We start from the raw sequence: 21,705 nt of genomic DNA on the forward strand, positions 1-21,705 counted from the left end.
TTCCTAGAAAAGAAACGTTCTCTTTCACGCGTTTCTTCACTTCACAGATACAGCTGGCGTCCAAATTGGAACGTTACTTTTTATAACCCAAAAATCAGTGGCTCTAATTGTGTGATTACCCCAAAGTTCAAGTACCATTAGAGAGATTGTTCGTAATTGTATATTTTTAAACAAAAGATTGCATATTATTCTTTTTTCTTAGTCTAGACTGTCATGCGTCAGAAAATAATAGGGTTTCGGCAGTATTAAAAATTATAATTAACGAATTATGATCAACATAACCCCCAATGATTCAATGCCACATACGCATTCTAAATCTAATAGTACAATGAAACTGGAACTCTGTAATCCCAAAAGAAAAAAAAAGAATGGAATTCAAGGCGATAACAGCACAACCGGTCCGTTTATGTCACACTAAAGAACAAGGAGTAAAATTATACACCACTAAAACAAATAAAAATTAACATGGAAAAAAATTAAAGGCAAAGCAACCAGAAAAAAAGCCAAAGACTGGGTGGGAAATCCAGTATTCACCACATAAAAAAGAGGGAATCAAGAAAAGCCTTAAACTAAAGCTTGGCATTCTTCACTGATCATTAAAAATACCTAAGGTAAGAGAACAAAAAACAAAGATGATAACAAAAGCAACATTAGGGCCTACCTAAAAAAATTTTTGCCTACGCAATCAGAATGGTATCTTGTAAGAGTAGCTTCCACAAGCAGTGCCAGCCGCCGGGAAGAGTAGAATATTTGGACTTACTTTTCACCGTAAGAAAGAAAAAAATAAACGATAAAAAAAAAAATGGAAGAACTCCTATCTGGCAGAGAAATAACACAATGATTTGATGGAAATGCCGGCAGACGCAAAGGTGAAGAAGAATTTTCCTCTCAAATTATGAATCTTGCAGCCTAAATGAGTTGTTGGAGCTGGAGTTAAAAACTTTGTCATCATTGTAACTTAATTTGCCCTTCTCTTCACTACCTCTCCTACGTAAACATCCCGAGGCCGTCTATCTGCAGCACCCCTATTATCACAGTCATCATAGTTCTGTGTGCTGCAGTTCCGTCTATCTGCAGCACCCCTATTACCACAGTCATCATAGTTCTGTGTGTTGCGTGACGCAAAACGATCCTCCTCATCATAACGGAACTGACGCACAACACCATCTGAATCAAAACGCCTCACACGATGAATGATCTCATATCTTCCATCAGGTTTCCTTCTATCATCATCACTGCCTTCAAACCTACATTCCCTACTACCACTGTCCAACTCAGAGAATCTCGCAGGACGAATCATGGGTTCAAAGTAATCATCTGAATTCAATCTCCGAGATGAACGCACTGAATCAGCCCTTTGGGTCTGCTGGAATCGCCTTCCACCTCTCCTGCCCCTGAAATGATCTACACCACTATTCGAATCATCAAACCATCTAGAATTATGTTGTGGGGAAAACCGACGTTTTGGTGGGGACATAAACCCTACTTCATACTTCGCTCCAAAACTGTGCTTCTGAAACGGCAATCTCACCTTCTCCATTTTAGTATCAAACCTATAATCAGGAGACCTGCTACCACGATGTCTTGAAATTTCATTCCGTTCCCTTGGTAGACCCCATGAAAGAGGAGAGCGACTCCTGCATCTAGACAGGGGCTTCTTGTAGGGTCTACTATAATAAATAGGTCCTCCTCTGCCAGGGGGTGAAGTGCTTTGTTCTCTCCTGGCCATCCGACGTGGCACATTATAAGAACATTCGTTGGGATCATCAGGCATGGCCCTGTGGTACTCCTCCCTGATGCCTCTACCAACCCCTTGCGCATATCTTCTAAACCTCCTCCTATCAGGACTTGTATCTCTCATAGGTATCATTCCCCTATGCATATTCTGTGTGTCATTTCTCTCGACTGGCGATCTTCTTCTAAGTGGGGGCTGATACAGACGATTAGAGGAATAATTTATAGCTTGCCTGCGAACACGGTTGTGAACTCCTGGGACCCCTGCTGCTTCTGAAAATGTATCATCTGAATCCATTACATATCCATGGCTCTCAATAACACTTTTTGGTCTAGGGCGGCCAGAAACAAAGGAACCATGATAAGCGGGTGATTCACGACGTTTGGAATCCCAATAACTCCCTGAAGGATTAACCAAGTGGACAACTCCTGAGCTTTTACCGTGCATGTGTGGATCAGATCTTTCCTTTCCCATGAAATGATCAGAACCAGCCTCCTCAGAGCGAGTAGACAAATCAAAATTGTCATATCTGAAGCAAAAGAATAATTGGTAACTAAGATAGAAAAAAGCAAATCGAAAGTGCATTGAAAGATATAAATGGGTCCGTAGAGTTTACCTCCTTCTCCCAGCACACAGGGTACCCATCCTATTTAAGGTGTTAGATGTCATTGATCCAACCACTTTGGCAGGAGAATCTTTGTCATCAAAGCAATCAGCAGCATGTTTCCTTATTGTGCAGCCCTCAATTGCTTCCCCAGTTCTGTTTGACGAAGCTTCAGAGTCACCAGGCAATTGATCAGATCCAGAAGTTTTTGTCTTTGAACCCACTGAAGATTGTCTCAAAGCATTTTCAGCAGCACAATTCTGTCCCACAAAATTCTGTTTCTTAGACTCTGTCCCAAGAAGATCCGCCTCCCTACATTCCAATGTCATACCAACCTTGCCAGATATAGAGTCATCGGCAGCATCAGTGTCGCAAGTATCAGAACCATAGTCAACACATTCAGCTTCTCCATCCTCAAATTCATTCTCCTCCCAATATGGAACATCAGAATCCCTTAACTCCCCATCTTCATATTGAGAATCGTAGCCAACCTCGGTTTCCATAGTGTTTTCCTTGCCAACCACGTAATCCTTATCATCTTGAGAAACATCCATGTCACTGTTGTCGTCGCAAGGATCTTCTGTAGTGACTCTACCCAAGCTACATGTGGTACGGTCACCATAATGACATTGCTCATGAGAGGAGGATCCAGCTGCAGCTACTGGATCCATTGTGGAATTCTCTGGAGATTTATGCATGACTTCCCCAGGCCCAGCATTTGGAAGAGAATCAACTGTGTGAGTCTCGGAGGCGGCTTCAACTGTTTCCTTTTCAATTAAGGTCACCGGAGAAAGGCCTTCTCCAACAGATGCACCTGATGCAGACTTATCTTCACAATCAAGTTTAGAATGGTCAAAAGCTACCTCCTCTGTTTTACCTACAGGCTTGGCATCAAGAAGCGCAGGTACAAGTATGTGACAGCTTTCTACACCCATCATCTCTTCAGGAGATTTTGAATCATCATGGAAGCTAGATGTTACACCAGAGCCCTTACCATCATCGTCTAGAACAGTGCTCTCAATCTCACAAGAAGCCCCCTCTGGCACACAAGCAATAACAGGTTCTTCAACCTTAACACTTTGTGAACAGATAGTTTCACCCAGTTGTGCACCAAAAGCAATATCTTCTGTTATATGCTCAACAGCATAACTAGCAGGTGAGGCCTTATTGTTTTCATCAGACGCAGGGCCTGTTCCAGTGATGTTTTCAACACATGCATCCACACTGACATCTTGAGAGGAAGCTTTTTCACCACTACCAGCATCTTTTGGAGATCCTAGAGCATCATCAGCAGGAACACATTTAGTGTCACTCATTTCAAAGCCAGGGCATGCTTTGAATCCTCGGTCCTCACAGTCCGCCACAGGCAGCACTGTGCTTGTAATGTTATTTTCAGCATCTACATCCCCCTGCATCTCATGAGCTTCTGACACCTGCAGTTTTTCACTCTGCTTATTAGTCATAGAGATATCATCTACAGCATTCATTTGAGGACCAACAATCACCATATCACAAGGTTGTTCCCAAGCATCCATAGGGACATTTAGGTCCCAGTGCAACCTAACATCTCTTGAAGAAATAGATCTCATTAACGCTTGGCCATCTCCATTAGCCTCAAAGAAGGAGCTATCTATTTTATCTTCATGCAGTGTATCTTTGGGGGAGGAATGTCCTGTTTCTAATGATGCAACACTTTCTTCCAAGATTGTTGTGGAGATCGATGCATCCCTTCCTTCTGATAATTCTGACAGTGTTCTTATTACTGTCGAAGAAGTTGATGCAATAGTTTGTTCCATGGTCTGCGCAGAGGTTGATGCATCTTTTTCTTCTCGTGATAATTCTTCACCTACTGGATTCTCTCCTACAAGATTGATATCATCATTTATGCTGTTGTTGCAGGCAGCAGCTGCCAATATCTCAATACCAGAGAAGTCCTCCCCACAACCAGGCTTTTCATTTGTCCCCTCACTCAAATTCTCATTAACAACACTATGAGCAATGCTATGACTAAACCTAGTCACTGTAGTAGTATCACTCCCGGTGAGATGCTTTTTGGCAATTGACTTTGGACAAGACTGCTGACCTGAAGCATGTTGACCATCCAGTAGTGGTTGATTGTCTTCAAGGTGTGGAGAAGTTATGCCAGGTGGGGGTGATGGAGACCGGACCATAAGTCTCCTTTTCTTAATCGGTACATGCTCAATTTTGTCACTAAACCGTCTTCCAAGTACAGCCACACCAAGCTGCGAAATAGATAATTATATCAGCATCATGAGAAGAAATAAACTTTATCAAATAAGGTTTATTTATAGACATAATTGGCACCAAGAAGAAACAAATGAACAATTGTGCAAGATTAACCTTCTCTGAGTCAGAAACTGTTGTTTCTGATGGACTTCTAGCACTTTTTTCCACAACCTCTACACCCAATTTTTGGATTCTATCAATTGGTTTCCTTGACCGCCTTGATGCACTCCGATAACCCTTTGAAACCTTCCAGCTCAAGTCAGGACTAATAGAATTTGTAAGTTCTACACGTACTGTATTCATCATGCTTCGGCAGACAGATCTAATCCCATCAACTGTTTGCCTGACACCAAAAGTCTTGCAAGATGCCGTTGTTACTTGCTTTCCACTTGACACCAAAGTGGTGGGTACACCCTCAGTGCAAGCACAAAAATGAGTCTGCACATAAAAAAAAAAAATAATAATAATTATGCCTACTCAATTTACATTTGCAAAAAATAAAAAACCATGTCATTGACAAGGGGATATTCAATATCCCAATTGGTCAAAACTAAAGGCTTTGAAATCCATGAATATAAAAGTGTTGGATCAAATCACTGAGATGTGCCAAGTTATTTTCTGTACCAGTACCATCATTAAATTGACTGTTCTAAGTAAAGACTTAAAGCTTACAAACTATTATGTCAAGACAACCAAAACTCCTATAAACTTACAATGATTTTTTTTTCCTCGATCTTGTTAAGATAATTTATAAGACAAACTTCTCTTAGAACTCTCCAAAGGACATAAATCTCTGATGTGTTTTCCACCTACCTCACCTGAAAGCCACAAAGAAACAGATCAGCAAGGATACAAGAAAATAAACATGAAAGAATGGGAATCATTAAAAGAAAACAAATAAAAAAGAGATAGTGTAATAATCTAAAACATTGTTATCGGGCCCAAAAGCTGATAACTAGACTGCCAGCACATGCCTCCACAGGCCATTACCTTGAGGCAGATGGACTGCAAAAACTCCCTCGGTTCAGAATGTTGCATTGAACAGAGCAAGTTCCTAATGCTCGAAATCGATGCCTCATTTTGCAACCATATAACATTAGGACAACAAAAAGACTTCTTCAAACATAAACAGGACAAACAACAGTGCGTTCATTCAATTTAATGCACTGAGTTTAATATACCCACAAAGGTTTTCTATTCCTAAACATAATTCCCACCAACTACTTGGCCAGCACTGAGAAGCAGAAGCAGTACAGTATTCTTAGGGTTCTTGATATGAAAAGGGTATTTCATAACAAGAAATTTGATTTGTCGTTATTACCAGCAACAAGAGCAGGCAGTCTCTTGGCCTTGAAAGAATTAAGATTAACGACAGACCCACAAACTTTGCATAGTAGATTCAAAGTCTTCTTTATGCTCTGAAACTTCTTCGATCCATATACATAGGCACATATAACATGAATCAGTACTGGAATCATCAAGTTCAAGGACATGGGACTTCTGCTAAAAAACAGAACACCCATAGATCCAGCCATATTAAACTAAAATTATATATATTCCTTTTGCTGCTGCGAGCGAAACCTTCAATCAAAATAAGCTTTGGCAGCCGCAGACGACCATAAATCATATAAAGAGGCTAGCGCATATCGGCGCTGTGCCTCAACCTATAGTTATCTAACCCTAAAGTCCCAATCGCGACTAAGCTCCTTGAAATCCAGTACGTTGCTGTACAACAACTTGAAGAAAAAGCAGTAGTTCTTCAAGATCTGTAATTGAACTAGTTTCTTAATTAAGGCAGTGACTTCAGATCCCAATAAATCGGAGATTTGCACAAATCCAGAGTCAACAAGAAGCCTCTCCATGGTTTCGATTCGTAGTAGTAGTTTCTTGAACGATGATGATTAAGATAAAATTAACCACAAAAAAAGCGCAGGCAAATTATCAAAAGACTTTAGGGTTTTCAATACCTGTTCTTTCAATTTTTCAACAATCGCCGCCACCGTCAAAACGATTCGATTCGATCAACAACGAAGAGATTCGAGCTCCTAACAACAACAACACCTTCATAATCTCGCTGATGAAAAACAAACAAACACGTTTCGAATCCGATTGCTCTTCTTCTTCTTCTTCTTCTTCTTCCTCTTCCTCTTCTTCTAGATTTTAATCAACGAAGACGAATTTCAGACCCGATCTTGATCGTTTAATATGAGCCGTAGATTATCGGCCCTTGGAGAACAATCGTGTACCTTCAGGCCGGTGATTAATTCCCCTTCTTTCTTTCTTCTTCTTCTTCAATCTTCGCCTACCTCCTCTTCTTTCCTGTTTGGATGAGAGCATAGAGGACAGCTCTCACACCACGTATTTATGGCCCTTCTTGTACCTGGACTGCCCTTCTTGATTTTTTGTATTACCCAAAATACCCTCAATATTACCTAAAATCACGAAAGAAAATAGTAATTTCCTTTTCCCTTTCCTCTAATAGAATAGGAAATTATAATTTACACGAATATCGAAGTCAATAGTCAAATGGTGAGCAATTTCTGAGAAATGAAAGGCAATTTTGACTTTTTGATTTATATGCTTGGGTGAGCAGGGCAGGGCAACTACCAATAATGTTGTCACAACTGACAAATCAAAGGAGACAAATATTTTTTTTTTAAAAGAAAGAGGTTTAATTTGATTGGTTTCTTTTCGGCCTAAATTGTGCTCCAAGGAGTCCTTAATTACTGCATATTTTTATTTTCCTCCAATAGTCTTGTGCTTATTATTCTTCTTTTTATTCTTTTATACGACCTTAAAAATCATATATTTCTTCTGTTTTTTTTTTTCAATAAGCTCACAGAATCTCTATGTTATTAATAGGATTGTTTTTCCTTTTTATTTTATGTAATGACTGTTGTCACCCATCAAAGTAGGAAATAGTAGAAATACTATACTTTTAACCATAAATCTTTTCCATTCAAATTTTAGGAATTCATTGATTATATACTTGCTAAGAAATTGGGAAATGAGCATATGATTTATTTCTTGATTGACGGGATAATTGAGATATTCCAATCACATTAATACATATCACTGTTCATATATGCATTATGTTATCATGAAATTTCATAAATAAAAAATCGTATCATAAGATAATTAGGTTGTAGCTTTTTTTTTTGTCTATTAATTCCAACAAAATTTTAATTTAATGAAATATTAATATTGGGGGTAGTTGTGTTATGGTGTATTACAAATTAGAATTGTTAATTGGTGTTCTTGTTTAAAGTTGATATCCGACTACATTAATTAATTATCTTATGTGACAACCGGTGTGATGATGTCATGTAATTAATGAGATGAGTTTATATATAAATAATTAAAACTTAAAATTCATATCAAACCTATCATATTAATTGACATGTCATGGTCACATCAGCTGGTCATCAAATATGATCGGATAAGTATGTATAAATAACATTATGATTTGAAATTCAAAAGATTTTATTCTATAAGTTGTCTTCATATTCAAAGTAGTAATACATTTAACCTAAATTGCTGTTAAATCAAAATCATCATTTTTAATTAGAATGTATATCTTTTCTTTTGGCTACTTATTCCCCAAATCCCTCCATAATTGGAGGAATTGTAATTTGTAATTAATTCGATATGCAAATTAGTCGAAACTCGAAAGGAAAATATAAAATGGAAAATAGAAAACAGAAAGAGGAAGGAGATCTCCACTTCTCCTAGTCCTAGTCGCCTCCGCATTACTTTTATTCCACGTAAAGAACCCCACCCACCCACGACAAGGAGGGCCCCACACACCCAAAAAGTCAAAAGTGATTCTCTCGCTCCCTCTTTGTCCAAGAAAAGGCCCAATAGCATCTGGGCCGTCCATCGAATCCTCTAAACCCAAAACGACTGTGGGTCCCCACCAACACTCAATCCACAGTCAACAATCCAATCTCCAAAATACACAACCATTTGAGTCGTATAATTGGGGCGTGGAGCCTCCGAATCGCTTTCGGCGTAAGCAATTAGACTATTAGTCCTCCTCAAGTTTGAGACTTTTTTCCTGTGCCCCTTGAATTTTGCGTTTTTCTTTTCCAGGCTTCAAAGTTTGTGTGGTTTCCATTGTCATTAACACCTGTTTGTTTTAGCTTGGAAAAAGTTTGTTCTTTGTTTGCACCGTGACCCAAGAAAAGGAGATATTCCAGTGAAAAGAACATCTGCAATGTATTATAAGAAAACAATTTTTGCAGAATCAAATACGCACATACCACCAAATAACAACACTTACTCGAGGACCCCAAAATAAAAAATCAACAATACTTGTCAAATCATCCTCCAAATATGAGAAGAGTCCGAGAAAAAAAATAGCAAACTAAATGCTTTGACATTTTATAGCAATTGGTATGTTACGATCTACTAAAGCCTATAAGAAGAACGTTTGACAAAACAGGCCACATGTAGCATTTGCCGCAAACATTATCAGTTGGATGTTCCGAGGGAAACCTGCAAACTTAGTATGACTTTGCAAAAATGGCTACTTCCTCCGCAGGATTACCAGTCATCAAGCATGTTTATTATTATTGTCAGTGCCCATAATTACAACAAAAATCAAAAGGCTTTGAAAGAGTGGATATCCAATTGGGGTGCATAGACAAGGCATTGAAAAACCTCCAACTTTCTAGAATGAACGTGGTAGCAAATTAATTTGTATACATGTTGTAACCATCACCATTGCCTAGTTTGACTAAAACCAACAAATATATTTAGTTTTTATATTGTAGCCTGTAGGTAATACTTCAGAGAATTCATTGAGCATTTGCCTTAGAAATTGCTTCAACAAGACCAACAGATGCCAACATATACAGAAGATACACAACAAGAAAAACAAAATTGTTTTTATTGATTCCCTGGTCAGACATTCATCTGGCATATTTTCTTCTGAATATATGAAATTGAGTAAATTCACTGATGAAATGACCTTTTGTACCCTCTCCGAACCACTAGAAACACTAAATAATGTAATTACAACCCCATCACAACAAAATTAAACAAATATTATCTTGTAAAGACTTAAATGACAAGTTGACATCACATGTACAAATTGATACTTTAGAACTTAGAACAATGACATCACCACAGGCTAGAATCCCAGTGTAGGACTATTCAGTAGGAGAATTCGCACGTGAATTAAAAGAATCCCCGGGCAGGACAATTCACAAGTGATTTAGGAGTCCTTTTCCATACGGTTCATCTTAAGCTAATAAAGAGTAATAAATGTTAAGAGCAAGAAAATGCACCTATCTCGAAATGATTTTGCTTGTCTCAAAAGAGATGACTGGATCTCATCCAACTTGTCCTTCACTTATTCCAAATTCGAAGGCTCCATGGATATTCCAAAAACCTTCCCTTGCTTTCCAGGAACATCTCTTCTAGATACAACCACACTCTGGCTTGAAACATCACGAGGACCAATTTCAATCCTTAAAGGGACTCCCTACAAAATCAAGGCCTGTTGATGAAATGGCTAGTAGATTATGGCTTTCAACTCTTATCGTTCTGAGAACTTTTAAATGAATTAGTCGCCTTCAAGTCATAATATTGCTATTACAAAAGAAACACACCAAAGAGTACCAATGTATGCTTTATTGTTAAGAATCAAGACAAACCTTCATCTCCCAGAAATTGAATTTCCATCCCGGGGTTCGCTGATCAGAGTCATCAAGTTTAACTTTAATCCCTGCAGACTCCAGTGCTTCTTTTACAGATGATGCAGCATTGTGAACTACTGCTCTATCATCATCCTTCTTCCAAATTGGTATGATCACAACCTAGAAGCGAGCAATACAGAAAAACCAAAAAAAAAAAAAAAATGCAAGCATACACATGCAACACATAATCAAGCACAATCAAATTGAAATCTAAACATTACAAGGTATCCATTCCTATGAAAACAAAGAATATCAAAACTAAATGATTATGCAGAGTGGGAACCAGAAAATCAATAGAAAAGTTCCTGATTTTGAAATTTATTAGCCAAATAATGGACTGTAACATTCCATAATTGACAAATACATCCACAGAATCTCGATGAAGAATTCTCTCAAACACAAGGGTCATGTATCCACGGAACTATACAACTAGATTGAAAGCAAAGCTAGTGATGAACTAGGTTCCATGTTACTATTCTATTAAGCAAGAACTAAAAGAACCCAGTCTGCAGAGTTATCACTTATCAGATCACTATAAGTTTAAGTAAATCACCACAACTTTAGGAATATGCATCATCATCATCATCAAATATAACAAAATGCATAAAGGTCTTCAATTTTAGCACTTTACCTGTACTGGTGCAATCTTTGGGGGAAGCATTAATCCTGTATCATCTCCATGGGTCATGATAATACCACCAACAAAACGGGTACTGACAGCCCATGAAGTCTACCACACATGTTGCCTCTGTCCACTTTCATCAGTAAACTGTGCAAGCACACATTTTGGTCAAGTTTCTCTCTAGCTGATGGATCATATATACAATTAAAGCATACACGACCTCTTTTTTTTTTGGCCAGGAAAGCATACAAGATCAATAATTATCAAACCACAGAAAATATGGTACAGACTCTACAGAACAATTAAAGATCCTACTGCCTTAGATACAATAGCATATATGAGTCTTTGATTTGTTGAAGCACTTGGAATAATACTGACCAAGAACAGCACTAGCATATCAAAATACCTGTGTTCCAAAGGCACGAGAAAAATTCTGCCCAAGATTGTGGCTGGTTCCAGCCTGTAATGCCTTTCGATCACCCATCATAGCCTCTATTGTATAGGTCCTGACAGCACCAGCAAATGTTTCCACTTTTGACTTTCGACCTGCAATAACAGGCATTGCAGCTTGCTCATAAGCAAATTTTGTATACACGTCAATCATCTGTATAGCCTGTAGTTGAGCAGCACTAATGCATTAAGCATGGCACTTATTTTGCAACTGTTTTAAGGGCAGTCATTATGTCAGATCCAAACCTCTTTTTCTGCCTCCTCTGGAGTGGCATGAGCAGTATGTCCCTCCTGCCAGAGAAATTCAAGAGTCCTCACAAAAGGTTTTGTCCGCATCTCCCATCTTGTGACGTTTGCCCACTGAATTTAATACGACATGATAAAGACCAAAGCTTAAAGTGAAATTCCTCGAATGAAAACTGAAGCACTGCAAATGTTGCGACAACACATCGTACCTGGTTAACCAAAAGAGGAAGATCACGGTAACTATGTATCCACTGGGTGAACATGTGATTTACTATGGTTTCACTTGTGGGTCGAACCTGCCAGAGCCTCAGGAAGTGCAACAATCAAAGCCACACCTTAGGTCATAGTTATTCAGTAACTTCAACAGTTCAACACAATAATTGATCAGTTTATATAATCAAATACACATAAAGAAGAGATACAACCAAAGTTGTTGAATGGAATGCATACCACCAGTTTTTCTTCAAGCTCCTTCCCTCCTCCTATTGTCACAACTGCTAATTCAGGACTAAAACCTTGAACATGACTAGCTTCTTTCTCTATGAACGAGTAGGGTATAAACTGGAGCATTCCAAATATAAAAAAACTCAGAGTTGTAAGCATACATTAGCATAAAAGTAGCAAAAACAAATATAGCTTAGCATCTAAAAGACAAAGACAAAAACAAAAAAGTACTGTAATTCAATTTTCAATACCTGTGGAAAATACATGTTACTGTGACCAGTCTCCTTGAACTTCACATTCAGATAATCCTACAAAATAAAATTATATTCAGGCCACTAAATCTAAATAATATTAAAGCAACCAATAGAACAGAGGTAGCTGAGACTACCTGAATGGCTTCCCAAACGGCGTAACCGTAGGGACGAATGACCATGGTTCCGCGAACCGGACCATAATCGGCGAGCTCCGCCTGTTCAATGACATCGAGATACCAAGCGTTGAAGTCCTGCGACCGAGGAGAGACGGCTCGGTCCTGGACTCGGTTACTCTTCTGAGTGTCGACTCGGTCCTCGGTCTCCGACACCGTACTCTGAGCCGAGAAACCGGCAGTGAATACCGGCGACCTGAGGCGGTGGCGACGCCGGAGAACCGCCGGATATCGGCCGGAGATGGAGGGCGAGAAGAGCGAGCTCAGAGAAGGTAGTCTCAGAGACAGAAGCATTTTGGGGGCTCAGCTCAGTCAGCAAATTGGGACTTGGGAGAGATGAGGTTTGTGACGCGGGAGTGTTGCGCGGTGAAGGTACACTGTCTGTCATGCTTGTTCAGTTTTTGCACCGTTAGATTTGCTAAACGGTCACAGTCTCGGACAGGAGACAAATATTGATGGCCAAATGACACTTTCAGCGTGTACTTTTCATGAAATTTTCATTTTCATTTTGTACTTTTATTTGGTGATTTTCTTTGTGTACTTTTTATATGTTGTTAGCAATTATATTCAAATAGTCAAGTATTGACGAAAAATTTAGGCGCCGTTTGGTACTCTATTTAAAACCAGTTTTTTGTTTTTAAAATCCCAAAATCATTTTTAAGTTTAGAAAATGCGTTTGGTAGCCAATTTTGAAAAATGAATATTTAAAAAAAATTCAAAAACCGGGCATTTTATAAAAACGACTGAACATCGTTTTTTCCGTTTTTTTCTCACGTAACCTTTGCCTCGACCCGTTCTCTCTCCCCTCGACCTACCCTCTTCGGCATCAACCCAATCGCTCTCTCCAGCCTCAAACATCGATGTTTGGTTACTAAGAAAATCAAAATCGTTTGGTTACCTCCTTCTCTATGGTTGCAGTCTCTTCCAATTTCAATATCAAGGTAAATAGATTTTCACCCAGAGATTGAGTTTTCTTTTGTTTATTGATTTTGGTTTTAATTTTCTGATTTAGGTTTCTTGAGACAATGAATTAGTGGGTTTTTTTATAATTTATTTAATTTCAGGTTCAATTTATTTGGTTTATATGCGTTTTTTGTATAGTTTCAGGTTCAATTTATTTGGTTTATATAGGTTTTTTGTATAGTTAAATTCTTTGTGATAATGAGTTTGCTTTAGTATATGTTCTTAGGCCTCTCTTCAGTTTATCTTCTTAGTCCTTAATTAGTTGTTTCTTGTTCTGATGAGCTTTAATGCAGACTCATTGTGAATTTTCACAGAGGTCGTGCCCTGTAGGTTGTATATCCAGAGAATAGTTTTCTGTGTCTTTTCACAGTAGCTTATAATTGAGAATTATAAGCTACTAATTTTAAATTGAAAACACACACAATTGTAAGTTATTAGTTTGCTTATTTATAAACCCCTTTGTGATTTTTGTCAATGAGTTAAAATTTATTATGTTTTCAAGACCATTATGCAATGAGAATTACTGCTTGTCAATCTGCAGGACTCCTCAATCTTTAATTACATCAGCAATCTTTCTCTAATTGAGCTAGTCATGTTTGTCTTTTGCAACTGAAGAGGTTTGGGCATCCTACATTAAGGTATGCATAAATTACCTTGCACTGTGTTTGCACTTGAGATTGATGTACTTTCATTATATGCTTATTTGGTTGTGTGCTGCATTCTATCTGATATGTGCATGGTCTCTCCATTATTGTTGCCATTTTGTTGGTGTGGATGTGTCATGAATCTATGTAAAGGTTGCATTAGGAGCTAGAGAGTCATTGGTTGTATTCTGAAAACTGTTCTTTGAATATCCTACAAAGGTTGAGCATAATGACTGATGTTGCATTGGCATTGGAATACCTCCACCATGGTTATTCAATGTCTATTATCCATTGTGATTTGAAGCCAAGCAATATACTACTAGATGATGATATGGTTGTCAAGCTGATATGTTCGTATCTTGAGCAGCTTGACAACATTAATTATCTAAATTAATTGTCTGGCAATTGATTTGGTCATTATTATCTAAATTATATTTATGTTTGTTATCAAACTTTTTTTTTAACACATGTTTATATATAACTAGCTTATTTGTGTGTGTTTATAGGATGGAGTGATGAGCCTAACTGAGATTGACAATGATGATTCAAGTTCTGAAAGTAATTCATCCACTGATTTAGAGGATTCACTTGAAGAGTTGCTCGTAATTACAAATCTACGTGAACATCACTCATGTTTATTATTTTCTTAGCTTGGATGTTTGAATGATTCTTGAATTTGTGTTAATTTGAAGTAAACTTTGTATTATTTTGAATGATTCTTGAATTTGTGCTATGAAATTTTGTTATCGGTCTTTGGTTACGGTCTTTGTGTATAGAGTCTCAAGTCCTGGGTCTCGAGTCCAAGATCCCGGGCCCCGGTTTTCGGATATTAGGTCTCGAGGGTTGTGTATTGAGTCTTGAGTTCAAACTCTAAGTCTAAATCCTTATACAAATATATTGAAAAAAATATATATATTTTAAAAAATATCAACCAAACAAGTTTTCAAAAATTTTAAAATTTAAAAACAATTTTTAAGTTTCATACCAAACAAGTTTTCAAATTTTAAAAACTGAAATTAAAATCTCACATTTTAAAAATGGATCCATGTTTTTGAATTTTTTTTTTTGAATTGGATACCAAACAGGGCCTTAGGCTCCGTTTGATATTCTACTCAAATTTTCTTTTTCAAAAATTAAGATTTTTTTTTTAAATGTGAGTTTTTAAAATTTAAAAACGTATTTGGTATGAAATTTGAAAATAATTTTTAAATTTAAAAAATGATGACAACTAATAAAAAAAGAAGTGTAAAAAAAAAAATGATATTTTATCATTTTTAAAAAGAGACATGTTTTTTAATTTTTTTCTAAAAACTGTTTTTGAAAATGGTCTACCAAACACATTTTCTTAACTAAAACTTGTTTTTTATTTTTAAAAACAAAAAATAATTTTTTAATAGAATACCAAACATGCCCTTATATGAAAGCAAATACTTGACACATGATTAATATTTCAAACATTTTAGTCTATCTAAATATCTATGCATTATCCGCCACTTAATATATTCAATTTGACTTTAAAATTTTTTATTTTTACAAATTGATTGCGTTGAATGATTGGTGCAGGTTTTACACTTTTACATAAGCATCTAGGTAAAGTAAAATGTTCGAAATGCCACTCATGAGCAAAACACGTCGAATTTTCTATCATCAAGTACAATTTAAATTTAATTACTATTGTATTTAAACTATAAGATTAAAATTGTCAAAATTAAAATTAAATGAATATGACTAAAGTGAATTTCGTCCATATTGATTTTGTGATGGAGTCAAGGAAGTGGGCAACTAGGCCCGTTTCTTAATGAACTAACAGTTCTAGGAAATCAGTTACTTGAGGCCCATTAATAATGCTGGAGTGGGAAAAGATGGTGGTTTCATCAGGATAGGTAGATTTGGATCTATTTTAAAGAGAGAGGCCCATGAAAAAACTTGTTGGGATAAGGCCACTATAGGTAATGTGAAATGTTTCTATAAGAACTCACTAAAAAATCCCTAAAATAATGCCGAACAACTATATTTTTAATTAAAAATACTAACATCTTACCAAAAAATAAAAAACAAAAGGGGTTTGACTTAAGGGCCACGCAGGTCCCTCTTTTTTTTCAGTGAGATGGGCATTCAACCTCACTTTTGGGTGACATAATTGTGATAATTCAACCCATCAAATCCAACTTTCTTAGACTCAATTTTGTTGCTCTGTGCTTCCCAATTGACATGCAGCAGCTGGCTTTGCACTACGGATTATAATGGTTGCATTCTCCGACCTTAGAATATGTAATTTCAGAATACGAATTCTCTGTGATACAATTATGAGAGTTCACATTTTCTTTTCCAAAATATAGAATCTCTATTATTATTCGTAGTTTTTTTTTTTTTTGGCAGGAACGTGTATCTCATGCAATTGTTGTACAAAAACGAATCTTTGAGTCTTTGAGAAGAACACCATAAATTCTTTTCTTTCTGTTGATGACCTCATTGAATATGGTAATTGAATGCTAGCACAGCACTCCTCTAATGTCATTATTCTTTCATGAATGTGATTTGTTGTTGTTTTTCTAACGTTAGGGCAGTTGTGCGAGGTGAATATATATTTATGAGTATTTTCACTCAATCGCCAGGTCGCCAGCAATAACTGTTCACTGTCTGCCATGACTGAATCATGATGGTAAAACTCAAATCTCTAGTGTATAGCATGCATGAATGCATCATGCATCCATATATTTTGTACTCCCTAATACTTAATTGAAAGCATTTATGATTTTTTGCCAAATATAGATAGGACATAGCACAATTTATCAATTCGTCCCGCTTTCTACAAGTGTGTATTTAATGATGGACGTCTTATAATGACTGACCATGCCAAACATATTGTCAACAATAAAAACCAATGAGACTCCGAGAGAGTTGTAATTCTGCATTTCAATTTCAGTTTACACTTTGCAATCTATTTGGCTGGTGGGTACCACTGTAAATTTACAACACATTGCACAACAAAATCCATATGGAGATCGATTTAACACATTCATCCAAAAATATGAAATTTGGAGATTTTTGGAAGCATTGTTATTCTTGCAGAAAACACAGCCATATGGCCCCATGTGGTTAACTTTTTGGAGGCCTTGTTAAATTGAAAGATCGATGATTGGCTGGGATATGGCCCATTCAAACAAATTTTAAAAGTTTTTTATTTATTTATATATTAGAGGATTTTAATTTATAACCTTTTCTAACATTTAGATGAAAAATATGACCAAATTAATAACACATTGGTATTTTAAGTATAATTCTAAAAATCAGCAATCCACTAGAAAAATATTTAGTGCATTTCTTTTTTTATTTATTTATTCATAAATTGAACTTAAGTGCATGAGAACAAATTCTACGGCCCTTCTAATTGAGATATTTTAACAACTACATTCCATTTTCAAATATGAGCCCCTTCAATATATACAAAGAGAAGTATTGAAATAAATCCGGAAAGGGCAAATATACCCCACCACAATATCTCTCAAGCACATTGAGAAAATTACTTGTCGAGACTACCTTTTCAAGCTCTACTAGTCTAGTTGTTTAAGTACCCTACACATGTAACACCATTCAATCATCAAGCTATAACTTAATATTCAGTATATAAAATGGTTGATTTTAAGAATTTATTAAAGAATACACCATGAAAGCCTAATTTTTCATGAAAACCTACTTTAGAAACACTGAAATGGCGTGCCAAAAAGAAAATTATAATTAATTAGGGAACAATAAACCATTTTCTTATTAGACAATAATTATAGCCGTTATATGCTAATTATAATAGCCAAGATCCTTATCTCATCCTTTGCATTATTGTGTACACAATTCGTATGGTATGTGCATCAAATCAAATACAAGAAATTATAACAAATTTACACAGATTAGGAATTGACCAAGGATTTAAATGAAGCAGCATTCATAAATTTCATTGAGATTTTTATACTATGAACAAACACACTTAACATAGTTTACAATGTAAGTAAGCTATAAGCATTGGATTTTACAAAAAAAAAAAAGAGCTGTAAGCATTGCATTATTTGCATAGCGGTGAACAACGCACATACAGCACTATCATCGCCAAATGTCCCTTCAGCCCTTCAAGAGATCCAATCCGATTTCGACACATCTGTAAGCAAATAACTAAAATTGCCTAACAAAACTAAAAATAAATCCGAAAAAATCAGAAAATAAAAAAGTATAGATATAAGTGGAGCCCTCCATGGTTGGTAATGCCGGAAGAGACTAACCACATACACAAGGTCAGCAACATACACAATTCACACACACGCCCAAACCCAAACACAAACAAGATTCATAAATGCAGTGACACAAGAATTCTGTGGCAACCCAAACACTCATTTTTATTGTTTTCGTTTGGTGGGCCTTTTCTCCTCTTAGCTTTCCCCCTTTCCATTTTCTCAGGAAAGCGTTGCTAATAACAACAATAATAGTATTTTAACAATTAATAAGACCAATAATAATATTAGAGAGAAAATTAAAAAAAAAAAACGACAGAGAAAATGAGTGAAGTTAACGCCAAGCGGATGCGACGGTGAGAGTGCGGCTTATCCAACCAAAGCAAACCCCTCCATTCTCTTCTTTAACCGTGAATCCCGGGGGGACTCGATTTCCAGAACTGAGTCGCTGAAGCTGCTTCAGCGACTCGGCCACGTTTGGGCCCATCGGCCTTAACACGAACCCAGCCATGCCCATGCGGGCCCGCCACTTTCCAAACACTTCACATCTTTCAACACGGTCCCTCCCTTCGCAAGCAACCGAGTTCGACAGTTTCCGACTCAGCGCCTCCTCCGCCTTGACTCGGTCCGAGCTGTCCCTCGGCACCGTCGACTCAAATGATTCCAACAAGGCACCGTAATACGCGCACGTCTCGTTCACGCGCGCCATGAAGGGAGCGGTATTGGTGTTCAGTTCCTGCTCAACCAAAGTAACCACGCGCGGCGCCAACCCCTTCACGCGCCGCAGAAGCTCGTCTCGGGGGTTCTCCGTGGACACGCTCTCGTCTGGCATACTGTACAATTTGAAAGCGAAATTCACGGCGATCGGCTCGTCCGGTTCGCAACCCAGAGAGTCACGGTTCAACTCGCTAAGTTTTTGACTCACAACAACATTGAATTCCAGACAAACACCGACTTGTTCAGCGACCTGACTCAGATTCTGGCGGACCATTTTCAACCTCTCCTCGCCACCGTTATCTGCGACGGTTGTGATCTTCACCACGGCGGGCTTACCATTCTGACGTGCGGAGAGCGCTTGGAGAAGGTGGATGTACTGACCGCCCTGCCCAATATCGAAGTCAATCACATGAACCTTATTGGTCGTTGATTGGTTCGTTAATGTCGCTTCAAGAATTGCGAGGTTAGCTGCCATGAAACCGAGCCTGAAACAAGGTGACAAGTCGTAGAGTGACTGAGTCGACCCGGCGTGTTCCTGGGTAAAGAGCTCCGCCACTGGGGGCGGGTTATCAACCGGGTTGACCCGGGACTTCAAAGCGGAGGCCATGAAATCCAGGACCTTCTGCTCGGAATTGGGTCTGGGGTTGGCGACCTGGGACAGGCGCGTGAGGATCTCAGCTGCCGCCTCAGATTTCCCTTCGGAAATTGCCGACGCGGCCTCCAATAGCGACTGCTTCGAGCACGTTGTGGAAGCCGGAGAGGCCACCGAGGATGACGAAGACGACGACGAAGTGGGCGAGGGCGAAAGCGAAACGGGTTTCTGGGTCTGATTCGGACTGATCAGGTTCTGTATGGTCTCGGACCACTCGCTGTGAGTCTTGTTAGTAATGACCGAAACGGCGTCGCCTTCGTCCTCCTCATCGTTATCATCGAGGAGCTGTTTCTCCAACTCTTGTAGCCTGTGGTTAATCATCTTCTTCTCGGAATCCATAGCCGAAACCCGATTTTGAACCGGGTTGATGTTGTTGATGTAGGATATGGCCGGAATCGTCGGGTTAATGGGCTGAGGACGCAGTTGCTGAAGAAGAGGCAAGCCGAAGCGTTGCGATAACAGCGAGGAGGCGGACGAAGACGACGATGTCTCTGAGCCTGTAATTGTTGATGAAACGGAGGAGAAGTCAATCGGGGACAGAGGCGATATTGGAGAGGAGTGTTGGAAAGTTCTGGGCTTGAGTGAGCGTAAAATGAGATTCTGGTTATAGTGGTGGTGGTGCTGCTGCTGCTGCTGATGGGCTTGGTACTCGGCGAGAGTGCGTTTTCCGATGAGAGTGGTTGGGGTTTGGGCCTGGGCCTGGGCCTGGTGGGCTTGGCGATGAGCGATCTGAGAGGTGGTGGTGGGGTCGAGGAAGAGCCCTGGGAGCTGGGATCGGTGGTAGGGAGGCTGAGACGGGTGGTGGTTGAGGTTGTTCATCGTGGCGGCGATGGATCGCCTGCCGCCAGTGTAGAAATCCGGTAGACCGCCACCACCTCCTCCGCCTGAGAACCCTGATTGCATTTTGGGGAGGGTTTCACTCTTTTTCTCTCTCTCCTGTGTTTTCAGAGAAAGAGAAGAAGGTGAAAAGGGGACTAAAAGAGGTGGGTTTTGAAGAAACGCATGGGATTTGATTGGATTGCAATAGAAATTGTAATTGTAATGAAATGAATATAAGTGAGGCAGATTCCAATTTTTTTATTTAGCGCTTTGCTCTCTCCCTCTCTGGTTTTTGGTTTTTGGGTGTCTGTTTTTTTTGTTTTTAAATCTGAAATTCTTCGATGAATCTACGCGAGTATGTACGCCATCACATCACCACCGTTTGATTTTATCTTGCTCTGTATTTATGACTACCCAACGGTGAATGATTCATGTAGATATACTTTTTAACCACACCTCATACACTCTCCTTTTCAATTTAGAATGAATGGGTCGTCACGGAATTTTATCGCGCGTAATTACACTGACCAATCAAAATACTTCGGTGTGTACACACGCGCTATCTGGGAATGTGGGATGAGTTTTCGGTTGAGTGAATGAGATGATCTTTATTCGGCTGTGATCATGTGACAGGACGGTTACGAACGATTTCAAAAGGCCATGGACAAAGGCCCCGGAATGCAATCCAGAACACCACGAAAGCGACGCCTCAACCACGTGTTGCGAATGGGAATAAGGCTTGAGACAACATTGGGTGACGGCTCCGTCACTGTAAAACCTTCCTTTGCTAGTTCGCGGATTCGAAATTCTAGTAGCTGGTTTGTCCTAACGGACGATTCCCGGTTGACTCTTGGCGGTTACTGACACGAGCCGGTTGCAGGGCTTTACGTATGAATACAGAGTTAACCTGAAACTTGTCTACGTCGCCAAGCCCCAACCATTGGAATAATTTGCTCCGACATTATTAAATTTAACGAAAAATATTAAAATAAAATGATTATTTCAGTCATTTCTAAGAAAATACTTCTCTCTCTAACTCCAAACCTTTCAACTCCCAACAGGTACATGGTAATAATAAGAGGCTTAAGGGACACTTTGGTATTGTTATAAGAAAAGATAAATGTGAAGTAAAATATATGTAAAATAAAGTTATTTGTAAAGTATATAGTTGAATGTTTGGTAAACTATATTTTTAAAAGTGTTGTGAGTGCAA

At 38.4% G+C, this 21,705-nt stretch overlaps 2 protein-coding genes and 1 pseudogene across 4 annotated transcripts; all 3 read right to left on the bottom strand.

The window, feature by feature from the left end:
- Positions 1-552: 552 nt before the first annotated feature.
- On the bottom strand, positions 553-6,904 carry LOC147289374 (dentin sialophosphoprotein-like protein). 2 transcript variants are annotated; one of them, XM_086236224.1, is made up of 5 exons: positions 6,554-6,904; positions 5,300-5,404; positions 4,701-5,024; positions 2,352-4,582; positions 553-2,264 (listed from the first exon to the last, which is right to left on the bottom strand). In XM_086236224.1, exons 3-5 carry the CDS (start codon positions 4,890-4,892, stop codon positions 959-961), a joined length of 3,729 nt encoding a protein of 1,242 aa, XP_086092350.1. In that variant the 5' UTR covers positions 4,893-5,024; positions 5,300-5,404; positions 6,554-6,904; the 3' UTR covers positions 553-958. The 2 variants fall into 2 exon arrangements, with proteins under 2 accessions (XP_086092350.1, XP_086092351.1); XM_086236225.1 differs by lacking the exon at positions 6,554-6,904 and adding an exon at positions 5,577-6,533.
- A 2,554-nt stretch (positions 6,905-9,458) lies between these two features.
- On the bottom strand, positions 9,459-12,914 carry LOC147289375 (proline--tRNA ligase, chloroplastic/mitochondrial-like; annotated as a pseudogene). The gene is made up of 9 exons (XR_015121197.1): positions 12,439-12,914; positions 12,302-12,358; positions 12,057-12,167; positions 11,816-11,902; positions 11,607-11,720; positions 11,317-11,523; positions 10,920-11,057; positions 10,247-10,408; positions 9,459-10,074 (listed from the first exon to the last, which is right to left on the bottom strand). The product of XR_015121197.1 is annotated as a proline--tRNA ligase, chloroplastic/mitochondrial-like (transcript).
- Positions 12,915-18,308: 5,394 nt separating this feature from the next.
- SCL8 (SCARECROW-like 8) lies at positions 18,309-20,792 on the bottom strand. The gene has a single exon (XM_086238421.1). The coding sequence runs from the start codon at positions 20,574-20,576 to the stop codon at positions 18,639-18,641; it is 1,938 nt and encodes a 645-aa protein (XP_086094547.1). The 5' UTR covers positions 20,577-20,792; the 3' UTR covers positions 18,309-18,638.
- Between the last annotated feature and the right edge of the window lie 913 nt (positions 20,793-21,705).

The sequence above is a fragment of the Dryas octopetala genome, chromosome 3 (genome assembly GCF_963921425.1).
Source record: "Dryas octopetala chromosome 3, drDryOcto1.1, whole genome shotgun sequence".
Classification (NCBI taxonomy): domain Eukaryota; kingdom Viridiplantae; phylum Streptophyta; class Magnoliopsida; order Rosales; family Rosaceae; genus Dryas; species Dryas octopetala.

Excerpts from the sequence above, each read along its gene's own strand:
- SCL8 (XM_086238421.1), bottom strand. The coding sequence starts at position 20,576 with ATGCAATCAGGGTTCTCAGGCGGAGGAGGTGGTGGCGGTCTACCGGAT.
- LOC147289374 (XM_086236224.1), bottom strand. The coding sequence starts at position 4,892 with ATGATGAATACAGTACGTGTAGAACTTACAAATTCTATTAGTCCTGAC. Across the intron at positions 4,583-4,700 it reads CAGTTTCTGACTCAGAGAAG|CTTGGTGTGGCTGTACTTGG; the intron begins GTTAATCTTGCA and ends TCTATTTCGCAG. Across the intron at positions 2,265-2,351 it reads CTGTGTGCTGGGAGAAGGAG|ATATGACAATTTTGATTTGT; the intron begins GTAAACTCTACG and ends CTTTTGCTTCAG.